Here is a 14721-nt window from a genome sequence, read left to right as displayed (position 1 = left end):
GTTGAAAACATTAATAACTCAAATGGCTATAGAAATTAGTCCATTAATAGTACATTCCAATATTGATATATACAATGAAAAGCAAAACCAAATTAAATGCATAATTACAGAATATTTACAAAAGTTTCCGTTAAAACCTGATGTTAAAAACAAACATTTCTTTAAATTTGTGTCTGATCTATGGGAAATTTTAAAAGATTCGACCCTTTGTACGGGAACAAATGCTGGAAATAGTGGGGAGAGTAGAGCAAAAAGTTTACATGAAACAGAACACGTAGTAAATTTTGATAATGACCCAGTAATATACCCTAATTCTAGTAACATAAATCAACAACCAAAAGATGAAAATAAACCAATTGTAAAATTTAAGGGGGATGACATTCTTGAATTTATGGGTACGTCTAAACCAAATGTCAATCAAAAGCCTATAATTGGTACTCCTGGGTCCGAAGGTAGTATAAGAGAATTACTTAAAAGAAGATTAAGTGGTCCAGCTGTATTGGGCATTCCTGATAGGCCACAAAGTCTACGAAATTTTCGTCCAGATATGGCAGGTATTGAGCATATGCCCAAGCGTATGACTTTAAAAGAGGTATATGAATATTTCGATAATATATTTAATGAAAAATGTCAAGAATTACCTATCAAAGCTACGACATCCGATCAAAAAACGTTAGCCGAACTAGGCAAGAGAGGTATGTATAATGGAATTTGGAAAACATTTTTCAAATTAAAATCTGATTCAGAAATTGAGAATGATTATGAGTATTTCGAATTTTTATTTGAAGAACATATTGACAAGATGTTGGATTGTTTGCCGCAAACGTTGGAAATGCAAAGGATTCGAAAACCTTGGAAAAGCAAAGTTTTACTTGAAATTATTAATATGTTAAAATATATACATAGTATTACAGATAAACCATCCTTTAGAACGCAACTTATTAAACATTTTACTAGACGATTTGTAAGGGAACATTTTTTGAAGGAAAGCGATAGACTACATTATTTTGTTGGAAAAATTGTAGACGATTATATTCTTTATATAAAATATACAGAAGAAAACCCAATCAAATCAAATATATACAAGCAACGATTGATGAATAAATTAGAAGAGTTAGTAAAAGAGATTAAAAGAGAACATAATGAACAATTTAGATTTATTAATCAAGCACAATTATGTCGAATTGCTTTTGATACCTTAAAAAGTGTACCTATACCTGACAATGAAACATTGACTGAAGAAGCGAATGAGATACTGCTAAATGAAGAAATCGAAGAATGGTACAGTGCATTACCAGTCAAGCCGCTAGAAAATGAACCGCAGAGAATATTTAGGCGTAAAATGAAAGAACTATTAAGTAAAAAGTTATATGAATTGGAAAAACAAGTAGATCCAGAGGATTTATCTTACGAAAGAAATATGAAACATGAAATATCATACTTTCTGGAGAAGTATGCAGTATTGGAGAGTAATGAAGACTTAAATATAAATGTAATGGTCGAAGAACTTGCCAATAGGCTAAAAAACAAAAGACAACAAAATCATTTAAGTTATGAATCGTTTGATAAAGATAAGCCGGTGAGCTCTACGTTTATTCAAACCGATACTGTCGAACCTTTGGCTGTACTAGTTGACATTCAGCCTGATAATCACAGCGAAATCATTGAGAACAACAATACGCAAATAAAAAATGAAAGTGCAAGAGCAGATAACATTATTTCAAATACTATACAAGAAATTCCCTCAAAAAATCGTCGGCCAGGAGTTTTAGGGACTAGTCAAATAGCTGGGCCCAGTAGACAAGTTTCATTTTTAAATGAACGAAAAGCAAATCGACAAACTTGGTGGGAGTCAGTAGATACTAGTCAGTACACTGATAATCAACGACCATATTCACAACATATTAACGATATTAATCATATTTCAAAAGGACAAGAAATAAACCAGATACAACCATATTCAAGAAACGTCAATTATGCCACACATGTTTCTGATTTAGGTCAAGAGATCAACGATACACAACAATATTCAGGACCTATAAATGACATATCTAATTTTGGACAAGGAATCAACCAATCACAAACTTGTTCAGGACATGTAAATAATGTTAATCACATTTCTAAATTAGGACAAGGACTCATCCAAACACAACCTTGTTTTAGACCTATAAATGAAGTCAAACACATTTCTAATTTAGGACAAGGTATCAACCGGTCACAAACATATTCAGAACATGTAAATAATGTTAGTCGTACTTCAAATTTGAGACAAAATATCAATCGGTATCATTCGCTGAACACTAATAACTTATCAAACTTAAACCAGGGACTTACAAATGCGGGAGCTGCAATAACACACTCTAACGCTCCAAGACTCGGTTTATATGGTATTCAGGTATCAGACACTTCAGGACAAACTATTAGTCAAGGTACTAGTACAGGATTTGCTGGTTCTCAACCTTCAAGAAATGGTAGGACAGTGTCTACTGTGACAGTTGCTAATCAGGCAACACCAGGGAAAGATTTAAATAACGTAGTGGTTGACCAAGAGCAAGGGTATGATGAAGAGGAATTGAGACTTAGGTGCAGATATATGGAGCGTGTTTGGAGATGTGGCCGAAGAGTACCTTGTAGACCTTACGGGAGAAGACGACCTTGTTATCCTATGCCATTTCCTTATGGCTACTTTTATTAATTATTCCATTTTTGTTTCATGTTCAATGCATTGCATGAAATCCCATGTTGCTTGTTATTTTACGTGGTTTACAAAATATGTATTTATTGTATTTTATATGTTTATTAAAGCTACAATTTATATAATTTTTATTGCCTACTTATTTTTGTTCGCAACTTCACAGTTATGGAATTTGGAAATTCGTGTTTATAAATTAGAATATATATCAGATTTTAAGTTATATCTTAAAAAATACAATTGTTAAAACCGCAACCACATCCAGTAGCAATTTTAATATAATGCCGGAACAAAAAATATTGTTTTGTTTTCCATTGGTCTTGGCCCTTCATATATTCTTAAATACCTTTTGTATGTACAGACATACAAGATAGACATAGCGTATATTTAGTACATTATAACAAGTTTAGTTCTGAAGATTACAACGCCATCTAGTGAATGATACTAATATAAGCAGCATAAACGGTTACATTTTGTTAACTTTTTTTTCACTCGAATACAGATGTTTGTGCGTGTGAATTGAACTCACCAAAACTATCTGTAAGTGCTTTAAAAGTACTTAACTATAATAATGACTGAACACCAATAAAAGATTTATTGTATCGTTAAACATAATCTAATAACAATTCCATTTTATTAACGTACACATGTGAACAACAAACAATATTATTTGAAATAAAATCTACTTGGATTTGGACAGTGAATGCCACGACATTTGGAGCAGCGCCACAAATTTTCATAGGACTGGCAAGGCTCCCGTTTAGATTTTCTACTCACAGGTTTTGTTAAAATACGCTCTTGACAACGACACCTGACCTTTTCCTCTTTTCTTATGGTCTTTCTTATAAAAGGTTCGACTATATCTTCAGAAGGTATTTGATAAATCTTACGTCTAGACGAACTATCCCAGAACTCCACAATGTCAGCAAAACGCATAGAGCAATCGAAGTCTTCATCATCAGGAACATTTTTAGATCTTTTCGCTTTACTAGCTTGACTTCTACATTCTTTTGAATGCTGGGCGTTTTCAAATGAGCCATGATGAGCCATATTTTTTTTCTGAAAAGATCTGCTAGTCCCAACTTCAGGACGTTCGGTTGATGATAAATTACGTGAAGCATCAGTTGATTTTAAATTCGGTTGACGAAAGGGCTCACTTAGATCTTTCCTCATACAAACTCGTTTGGGTGTAGGGTCGATAGACACATCAGTTAGGTGAGGTGGTGTTTCTTGAAATGATAAGGGCACCTGTTGGGACTGGTATGAACAAGTTTGCTGCTGTGTGGACACGCAAGGTGCTTTTGGTGAAGGTTGTTGTGTTATGCAAGATGGCGGTAATAAAATACAAGGTCCTGGGGATAGGGATTGGTTTTGGCCCGCAGACCATGACATTTCATGAGGCCTCTGTGAAGCAGATGTACATGATAAACCACTGTTTTGGGTAAAACTACAAGGCAGTTCTGAAAATGACATTTGCGGAAATTTGTACCCCGATCCTTGTGTTGTCGATGTGGTATCCCAAAAATATTCTTTCACAATTATTTGGGGCGAAATTTCAACTTGACTGCCAACCGATTTCATACTGGGTACTTTAGATGAGGTAGTCATTGTTTGCGGTGAGCCATTAGAGATTTTAGGACTACTGTACTGGATTTTCTTGGAATTGTATAATTCAGTACCATTAGGTCTTAGTTCTGTTTGACTCGCAACATCTACAGACAAAGGACTACCAGCTCTATTTGCATCTCTATTACTATTGTTTGCTGAAGGTCCAAACCTTGAAGGTATATGTCTGCCTGATGAAGGTAGATTTCTTTCTCTTATTATATGCATATGGGCTTTGTCTTCTGTACTTAGAGTGGTAGATGGAAAATCATGAGCATAACGAGACAAGTAACTGCCATTGTTAGTTGTTTCTGGGGATTTATCTGATGTTTTGTCATATGAATCTATTGTAGGCTCTTTAAGGTCGTCATCTATTGACTGCTCGGTTAAAGATACACTAAGTTTTCTCGAATGTTTTGTATTTTTTAATCTTGTCATGAATTTCTTGATCATATCTTCAATTTCGTCTTCTTTATCGGAACTTAAAGGTAATTTAATTAACCATTTTTTTATTTCTTTCTGCATTTTATCATCATAGTCTATATCTGGATGTATCTCTTTCTCTTTTTCGATATCATGTAGACATTTTGTTAAAAAATTAACAATTTTACTTTTAAGTAATAGTTTTGGTCCGGAAACTTCTAATAAAGGTAAGTTTTTAACCCAATTATTAACTTCATCCTTGATTTTAACTTGCTCTACTTCAGATTTCATAATTTCATCTTTAGGGATTGGCACTTTATGCAAGGCTTCAAACAGTTCTTGGTTCAATTTTTTTGAGTCAATCGGAGTTGCCGGGTGTCGTTTCAAGTAATCATCACAAAATCTATGTATCTCATTAGCTATTTTATTTTTAAACAGATTTTTTAGTTTCTCGTTATTTGTAGCATAACGTAAGTTGATGTAAGCATCTGCAAGACTCTCTTTTAATGTTTCGAAAGAGGCCTGCTCCTCCGACGAAAGATTTTCTGTAGATGGTAACGTCCTCAATATAGTATCATGAAGTTGTCGTTTATAAGCTTGTCCTGCTAACTTATCTCGAATTATCTTCTGAATTTCTTTTATTTTTACCAATAAACTTCTTTTAATTTCTGGTTTGTTATTCTCTAACTCGTGACTTGGTGGTAAAGTACAAAGTAGATTATCTATTTCATCCTGAAGCATATCTTCATAAAGCACATCGTCATTAAATATTTCAGGATTTAAATTCAATTCACCTATTTTATTAATTAATTTACTAGCAATATATGGCTTTAATGTTTTAATCCTTTCTATATTTTCCGGTGTATTGCCATTAATTTGTAGCTTTTCACACCAGTTTTCTATACTGTCATATAAATAATCAGCTGATTTTTTATGAGAAACTTTATTACTTGCACTACTATCAACTTTACTTATTGAAGATAATTCAGTACTACTTGATGGTGCGGTTTCCAATTGCTTCAGAAGCTGTCCTCCTTTATCAGATATAAATTTTGGATTTTTTTCTACTGTTGTATCTATTGGAAACTTAGCTACATTCTTTTTAATTTCTTCCTTAATAATGGCATCATTTTTACTATATTGTTGCCATAACGGTTTTAAACGTGTCATTAATTCTTTTTTCCACCTATCAAACTCTGACTTATTTGTGGATGTGTCTAGATTATTCAATGGAAGAGAACCAATCAAGTTTTCGTCACTGCTCAATAATGTATTATCAGGGGATCGTACATCCTTATCTGAAATATTACGAAATAACTTGAGATCTTTCAAATAGCGTAAAAGTTGTTCCGCTGTGTTACGAATATAATTTTTATTTGTTTTATGCTCCGGCTCCATAGGAAATGTCTGTAAATGTTTCATTATTACTTTAGTAAGTACTTCATCTGTATTAATATCTGCTTTTAGTACATAAACACATTCAAGAGCATTTTTTAATTCCTTAGCAAGTGTAGAAGCTAAATTTTCTTGAATGCGTTTTTCTTGCGAGTTCCTATTCTGATACAGTGATTGACCCTTTAACCAGTCGAAGATACCACTGAGTAAATTTTCTTCAACAAATTGGCTACTATCTTGTTTCATTATCCAACTAGATTCATCTGTAAATCCTTTGTTTTTCAATTTATTTTTTAATAATTGCGCAACTTTACTCAAGTTTTCTTTATCGACTCTATTTCGTGTTACTTTGCTTAGCCATTTAGAAATTTCATTATCCATGTAACTTTCATTATATCCTTGGCTAAAAACTTGTTTTAATTTTTCAGCTAATTCTTTTATCAATTCCTGGTGTTGTCTACTATCAGTAAGCGTATATAAATTAGACGACATATCTCCAAACCACAAGGAAATCTCATCTTGAAGAGCATCCAAATAATTTGGCATTAATCCCTGTGTTAATTTTGTTTCTTGCCGTTTTCCGATTGGTTTAGCTAGTTGAGGTACAGGAATATTATTTATAAGGCTCATAAGACTGCCAGTTTTCCTTATAATATCTGATAAGTTATTAACATCTAGTATTTTATTTAACCATCTAAATACTTGATACTTAAGGTGTTCCAGTTCTACATCATCAGAAATTTTTGCTTCTGGATTAAGTTGTAAATATTTTTGTTTATCAATTATATCGCCAGCTAAATCTTTCATCATTGTTTCCCAAAATACCTTGTTATTATTTAAACTGATTGGAAGTTTACGGATCCATTTGTTTATAACATTGACGAGGTCAGACATATACTGCTTTTCCACTTGTGATTTTGTTAGTAAAAACTTATTTTCCTGATCATCGTTGTTAATGGAAGAAAAACTAAGTTTAAAAATGTCTTGTTTTGGATTTAATGATCTTTCTATGCTCATAGATTGCTGCGGTGTAGATGTTTTAATACTCTGTAAGCGATTTGTAAGTTGAGTAACTTGTTCTGCTTGGTGCGCTCTCGATATTTCCGGTACACTTTCTAGACATTCAGACCCATCATTCTTTAATGTATTATCTGTTTTTTCTGGTGTTCTTTCTGGATCGGATATGTCACTGATATTTTTAATAACTGGTTCTGTTGTAGTATTGTTTGTGTTTCTGGCTTGTTGACTATTATTATTGATACCGGCTGTCTCTTCGACAAAATCAAAAATATGTCTCTTAGTATTATTTGGATATATTTCTTTTTGCATACGACTAATTTCTGTTGGCGTCAACGATTCTTGACCAACTCTCGATAAAGGCAGAGTAAAATCATAACTTTTAGAACTTAATGTTAGTTCGTTAGCAAGATTAATCAGTCTGTCAGAAATATTATCAATGTCTTTTCTCGATAAATTATCATCTGGTAATATTTGATATAATTGTTCTCTAATACTATTAACATCTCCTCCTCGCATAATTTGATTTTCTAGAATGTTTGATAGATTTGATTCTAATTCACGCTTACTTAGGATATAATTATTATACTCATCGAGTATGTCATTTATTTCTTCTTTTATTGATTGTTTTAGACCATTTTCTGACGATTTTGTATTCGAGAATATGGGACTTTTTTTAAAATACTCAAAGTGTCTAGGAGATTTATTATTAACTTTTTCTATAAAACTATTAGCTAATTTCTTATGTCTTTTTCTAAAGCACCTATTTCAAATCTAGTTGCTTCACTTTCACTGGATTTCACCGAATTTATATTTTTTGTTATTATGTTAGATATTTCATTTTCCATATTCTTCTTTTTACCATTACTAATTTTTGTATTACGTTCATTAACATCTTCAGAAATGTCATTTAAAATTAATTGCTGAATATTATCATCTTGTGTATTAGAATGTTTATGTTGTTTGGGAATAGCTTTGTTTTTATTTTCTAATGTATTTACATTATTGTTACCAGAGACGTTTTCTAAAAAAAGTTGGATTTCATTTAGAATCTTATCTTCAACATTGTCCCCTTCTGTCTGTAATTTAGAAATATTTATAGCCAGCTTTTCGGCCGCTTTTTTATTTTTATCTGTTTTTTCTATTTCTGGAATATTCTTGAGCCAATTCCAAATATCTTCAGTAATTTTTTTCTTATCATTTGGGTTACTTTCAGGCTGTTTTGCTGATGAAGATACTACTGAGGTAACTGATGTTCCAATAATATTTTCTGATAATGTGTCTATAGAATCTTGTTTTTTATTAATATTTAAATCTAACCAATCTTTAATTTCTTCGTGAAATTTTTGTTGAAATATTTCATTATCGATGCCTTGTGATTGTAATTCATGAAGTTTTTTAACACGTTTTTTTGCCAATTTTTTCTTTCTTCGAGATCTGATAATTCTGGAATATTTTTGAGAAAGTCAAAAACTTTATTTTTAAATTCGTTTTCCAAAGAATCAATGCTTTTTTATCTATCGTTTTCTTAACATCATTAACTAGAATATATTTTAGTTTATTCGTAAGCTTATTGGCTAATTCATCAATATACTTATTTTTATTTCCTTCTATTTCAATGGGCAATTGATTAAGAATATCCACAATTTCGCTTTTTAATACATCATCTGAAGGTTTATCCATAGCTACAAATTGTAATCTTTTTGAAAATATGACCCCTAAATTTCTTTTGTCAATAACTTGTCCTTTACTATTTCTTTTAAATTCAATGTTATCAAGCCACTTGAATATTTCATTGTTAAATTTATAATTTTCTTCATTTGATGTACTTTTTGCTATATTATTAGGTGCAGTTTTTATTCGATTATCAGATCTAGTAAGATGAGGTTTTAGATCTAAACTTTGTAATTTGTTGACAAGATCTCTAGCAAACTTCTCTTTAAATTTATTTCGTTCATTCCTGTCCTCAGGGCACCACATTGGAAGACTATCCATACATTTTCCAATCTTACACTTAGCTATATCTTTAAAATCCTCAGTCGATAATTCATCCTTTACCTGGTTCAACGTGCTTATCAATTTGTTTAATACTTCTTCTCTTTTGGCTTTATCTTCTACACTAATATTGGGATAAATTGGTACAGTTTGTGACCATTGATTGATAATTTGCTGTAATTTTTCAAAATCGTCGTCGTGTGATTTATTTAACGTTCGTGTTTCAGGTTGTATATCGGAATATGTTGTTATTGTCGTTTCGCAAGGGCAAGTTTTTGGTTTTTTGCAGTAACACGTTTTCTGAGACGATGAACATATTGGGAGTGTTGTCTGAAATAAAAGAAACGACATTATAAGAACTATAATATCATATTTATTTATTTTACATTTAATTGCACCAAGTAAAAAATTAACAGTAAACCAGAGGGAGACTTCGTACAAAAGTCGATTGCTTGGGTACCTCTGTACCATTCGTGTTTTTACCGTGAAGCAGTTGTGTTTGCATGGCTGTGTTTCGGTTTAAAGAGTGGAATATGGCGTGAATTTACTGGGTACAGAGGAATAACACCTGGCTCCTCAGGAATGGCAACGCATGGGGGGTATCATGGGCGAAACAGTATACTTTGTTATGTCCATGGTACTGCTCATGTCTATAGGCGACGGTTACCACTTTCCATCAGGTGGGCCGTCAGCTTGTTTGCCATTCTACGTTGTATAAAAAAAAATCCTAATCTTTTGGAGGAAACAATAAAGAGTATCTATCTATCTGTCTATATATTATAAATGATGGAGTTCTGAGATAAAATACAATAATACAACTGTCCTTTTAACGAAGCGGTCAAAAGGAGACGGAGCCGTTTCAAAATAATTAAAGATTGTGTCCCACAAGAAAAAACCGACTTCAAATGTGACAGAACCAGTTATTCAGGTCTAAAAACTAACCCTAAATTGAACCCAATTTGATAAATTTTATACGAGACCAATCTGTAAATATATATTTTTTAAATAAAAAAACAATTTTCCAAATCGATGTAAAACTGACGGAGTTATGAAGGTGACAAACATGAGAGAAAAAATAGAACCGACTTGACAACTTCCTTCTGTTTGAAGTCGATTGAAAAGCAACCAATCAATCAATCATTTATTGGCATACACATAGGTACAGTTATAAATTTGACATTGTATGATGTTGTAGAGCGATGTTTCATCATTATTGAGCACGCAAATACTGTTACTACATAATGCCTCTTAAATTATATTTTTTAATACAGTAAAAGCTTATTCACGCTTCCTATATTCGCGACTTAAAAAATTGCGACCCAATTCCAATTCCTATATTCGCGGCTAAAGATTTCTATATTCGCGGATCTAATCGGTACATACTAATAAAAAGGGTTCGATGTCTATTGTAAACGCGTCGGCAGAAGGAGTAATGAAAAAGAAAAACAGACCTTATTACAACTACGTCTAAAATATGTTGTCAAATGTTATTGCCGCTGTATAAGCGGTTCGGCTTTCTATATTCACGGTTTCTGTATTCGCGACATGTTCTCGGAACGTATATACCGTGAATAAAGAACTTTTACTGTGATAACAAATACAATGAGTGTAAATAATACATTATAAAATGAGCAGTTTGAGATGTTAGTGTGGTTGGTAGTTAAAGAATGTAAACTGTAAGGTTTTTAAACCAAAATTTAACCTCGGCAACTTACAGCGTGTTGCGCCTCGCGTTTATTATGGTGCTCCCTCTGGTGGCGACTGTACCGAGTCTGGATTTGAGGGCACACCTGTAATACGGTTTGAAATTTATACTAAGCTTATCTTCATTATCATCAGCTGGTGTCTGCCCACTGCTGGACAAAGCCCCCCCTCATCCTCCTCCTCCTCCCTATAGACTGTCATAAGGAACAGTCCAGATCTACCTGCAGGTTTTCCCTAAAGATTACAGTTAGGGGTTTTTCAAAAAGGGTATATTAAGTTTTCTTCAGGGTTGGCAACGCGCACGTGACATCCCCAGTGTTGCAGGCGTCCATAGGCTACAGTGACCGTTTACCATCAGACTGGCATGCATACAGCTTGTTTGCCTCCTTGGATTCCATCTGAGGGTTATTTAACTTCTGCAATAGATAGAAAAAAAACGTAGACTTCATGTAAAGTCACCTACTTTTATTATTTATATTATTATTTTTATTTTAAATTTACGATATTTCTGCTTAAAACCGGTTTTACAGGTGTACACGGGCCTAAGCCAAATGCATAACTGTGTGCTATGTTTTTTTTGTATAAATGTAATTTGTCTGGTAATCTGTTTGTAATATTATGTTAACCTGTAGATGTACCAGGAACTTCTAGTCCAATTTGCGGAAACTTCCTGACAATTATTGTTATTACTTTTTTCAACTGATTTCGAAAACAAGAAGATTCTTAATTCAATTGTATTTTTTTTTAAGTTTATGACTTCAAACCTCCGTCAGTTGTAAACAGATTTGGAATTTTTTTTTTCTGAAATAATATACTTACAGATTGGTCGCATAGAAATTTTGTTAAAATCAATTCAACAGTTTAGTTTTTGGATTAAAATAACTGGTTTTATCACAAATGATGTCGATTTGTTTGTGGAGCAAATTCACTAACACTTATAATAAATCTGTAGAGAGGTCAATTCTGTACATGAAATATATTTTTAAAATAACTATCAGGCGGTGATCAGTGATCAATACTGATGCCAAAAATGCAATCAGAAAAGTTTTCGTCTGTCTGTATGTTCGTTATAGAAACAAAAACTACTCGACGGATTTTAACGAAACTTGGTACAATTATTCTTCATACTCCCGGGCAGGTTATAGTGTACTTTTCATCACGCCACGATCAATAGGAGCAGAACAGTGAAGGGAAATGTGTCTGTTGCTTCAAAACCACTGAACAGTGAGGAAGGACATAGGCTATTTATTTTACGAAAAACGACGGAAACGCGGACGAAGTCGCGGGCAACAGCTAGTCATTAATAACAGTCTTAAATTTATCAAAAGATAGACCCAAAATATCTTTCGGTATCTTGTTACCTATAACATTCAATGCCCATTCCCATAAAAAAAAAACTTATTAAAACGCTTACTGATCTATCGTTACAGATTTGGCGTATGGTGTCCTTCAAGCACCTGGTCACCTCGTTGAGGTACCTGACTTCAGCGAACTTCGCGTGACGGCGGGGGGAAGCCAACTTCAAATAGTCGTATTTATTGTTTAGCTGGTTGTCTCTATACCTTGAATGAAAATGAAAAAGATAGATCTTTTATTTATGCAACTTAGAATGGCAAACAATCTAATGGCTCACCTGATGGAAAGTGGTAACCGCCGCCTATAGACATGAGCAGTACCGTTACCAAAACAGAGTATACTGTTTCGCCCATGATACTCCTCGTGCGTTGCCATTCCCGAGGACTCAGGTGTTATTCCTCTGTACCCTGTAAATTCACGCCATATCCCACCCTTCAAACTGAAACACAGCCATGCAAACACAACTGCTTCACGGTAGAAACACGAATCGGACAGACTTTCAGAGATATAACTGTGAAAATCTCGATCAATTTGGTGCAGTATTTTTAGTGTGATACCGAAACAAGCACACAGACAGTCAGTCTTATTAAGTCCTCTCATAATACTCGTTATGTTTCTTAAACGTCTTGCCGTGTGGTCCCGGCGTAGAATAGGCCATACCTTTTTTTCCTTTTGGAAAAATCATTCTGTCATTTAGTTTTTAAATTAAAGTATTTGCCACATTTCAAGTTGGTTTTAATGTGGTACACTTACATCTTAATTATTTTGAAGTCTTTGAAAATCATTGTGTCGGCTGAACTTTGCCCTCCCTAATAAAGGGGGGTTTTGGCAGTAATTGCCACGCTTGGCAGGCGGATTAGCAACTGCAGCTAGTCTTTGATAATGTTTTAAGAGGAACGCTGCTACCCATCCCTCGAGGATTAAGCTCCTTTAATCGCCTGCTGCTGCCCATCCCTCGGCCTCGCTTAGTCTCCTCTTACGACACCCACTAGAAAGGAAGGCGTGGCCTCTTCTATGCCGGGAGCACACTGCGACTACATACTATGAACTAACCTTACGTTTTCTTCGTTCAACGGAGATAATATATTTGTCTTCTTAGTTCTGGTCTTCGGCAGACTACTCCTGTCTTCGTTGGTAACAGCATAAACATTCTCTCTGACCTTTATCCGCGTGTAAGTCTGCATGTTCTTGGAGACTTTATCTTTCACATCTGAATGTTGAGGGTTGATTTTGTCGCGGAGTTTATGCATGCTTCGTGTGCGACGGGAAGCTTTTGTGGCTGTGATGAAGAAAGTAGTTTAAAAATAAAGGTTTTTTTATACCACTGAGGTGGCAAACAAGCATACCACCCACGTGTTGGTAAGCGGTTACCGTAGCCTATGAACGCTTGCAATACCAGGGGTATTACGCGCGCGTTCCCGACTCTGAAGAAACCTCTTTATCCCCCTTTTGAAGAACCCTACGCTGTAGTTTCTTAGGAAAACCGCGGCAGGGAGCTCATTCTGTGTTCGAGGGAGAAAACATCTTCTTTTTGATCAACAAAAAAAAATAGCAACTTCAAAGGTGATGAAATTAGTAGAGACGATAGTAAATCTTGTGATCATCATATTAGACGTTAATTGTCCACTGCTGGACATAGAGAATTTCAAAGGTCTTATATACATCTCTTGTTTCAATCTGGTTTTCGCTCTAAGCTGTATAAAAAAAAACTTGAGTACTCCGGGAGTACCGACAGAAGTAAAAAAATTGAATAATTACGTGTTTTTTTTTAATGATCAGAGGTGTCGGTTACGGAACGGTAACAGTGTCGGGAGTTCAACACTTTTTTCCATGCCAAAAAATGCCTAACGCGCCTAAAGAAGTTTTCTCTTTCAAAAATATTAACCATTCTTAGCTTGTGTGTAGGCTAGTAGCTTGCAAACCAGGTCAGACGAGGTGGCCCGGTCGGGAGACAGGCTCGGGTACTTCCGAAGGGAGTGGATAAACGCGTCTGTGTCACGGGAACAGCTGTGCAGTCCTGGACAATTTGTTTTATACAACTTAGAATGGCAAACAAGCTGACGGCCCACCTGATGGAAAGTGGTAACCGTCGCCTATAGACATGAACAGTACCATGCACATAACAGAGTGCGTCATCCATGATATCCCTCACTGAACATACCTCGTTTAGAGGTGAAACACGTGTGTCAAAACATATGCAAACAAAATGGCAGTCGGAGATTGATAGGTAATATGGAAGGTTGTTGAACTTCTGGTAGTAATAGTGGTGGTCCATCTTCGAGTGTTGCCAGTCACACACATACTATACATACATCTATATATGTTTGTATATGATAATATTTATATAATAGTGCGCCACCTACCCTTTGTCTTTTTCTCAATGTCCTCTACCCAAAGGTTGTCTGGAAGAGATTGTTAAGGCCGCCTTTTGTATCACACACATTAATATTTACTGTATTTGTTATTTCTCTTGTTACTTGGTGCAATAAAGTGTATATAAATAAATAAAAATAAAATACTAATGGTAGTGGAAT

At 34.2% G+C, this 14721-nt stretch overlaps 2 protein-coding genes across 2 annotated transcripts; both read right to left on the bottom strand.

Moving 5' to 3' along the window:
* Nucleotides 1-3301: 3301 nt before the first annotated feature.
* Nucleotides 3302-7846, bottom strand: LOC128202094 (uncharacterized). Its single transcript, XM_052901150.1, has one exon. It carries the CDS (start codon nt 7649-7651, stop codon nt 3359-3361), a length of 4293 nt encoding a protein of 1430 aa, XP_052757110.1. The 5' UTR covers nt 7652-7846; the 3' UTR covers nt 3302-3358.
* Nucleotides 7847-8529: 683 nt separating this feature from the next.
* LOC113515307 (uncharacterized) lies at nt 8530-14314 on the bottom strand. The gene is made up of 5 exons (XM_052901123.1): nt 14073-14314; nt 13241-13466; nt 12246-12393; nt 10843-10917; nt 8530-9457 (listed from the first exon to the last, which is right to left on the bottom strand). Exons 2-5 carry the CDS (start codon nt 13435-13437, stop codon nt 8531-8533), a joined length of 1347 nt encoding a protein of 448 aa, XP_052757083.1. The 5' UTR covers nt 13438-13466; nt 14073-14314; the 3' UTR covers nt 8530.
* Between the last annotated feature and the right edge of the window lie 407 nt (nt 14315-14721).

The sequence above is a fragment of the Galleria mellonella genome, unplaced genomic scaffold (assembly GCF_026898425.1).
Source record: "Galleria mellonella isolate WM207_F2 unplaced genomic scaffold, CSIRO_AGI_GalMel_v1 utg746, whole genome shotgun sequence".
Classification (NCBI taxonomy): Eukaryota; Metazoa; Arthropoda; class Insecta; order Lepidoptera; family Pyralidae; genus Galleria; species Galleria mellonella.
Note: the sequence above shows the minus strand (reverse complement) of the source record. Positions and strands in the feature narration are given on the sequence as shown.

Excerpts from the sequence above, each read along its gene's own strand:
- LOC128202094 (XM_052901150.1), bottom strand. The coding sequence starts at position 7,651 with ATGCGAGGAGGAGATGTTAATAGTATTAGAGAACAATTATATCAAATA.
- LOC113515307 (XM_052901123.1), bottom strand. The coding sequence starts at position 13,437 with ATGCATAAACTCCGCGACAAAATCAACCCTCAACATTCAGATGTGAAA. Across the intron at positions 10,918-12,245 it reads AAATCTGTAACGATAGATCA|GTGTGCCCTCAAATCCAGAC; the intron begins GTAAGCGTTTTA and ends ACCGTATTACAG. Across the intron at positions 9,458-10,842 it reads AACGCGAGGCGCAACACGCT|ACAACACTCCCAATATGTTC; the intron begins GTAAGTTGCCGA and ends CTTTTATTTCAG.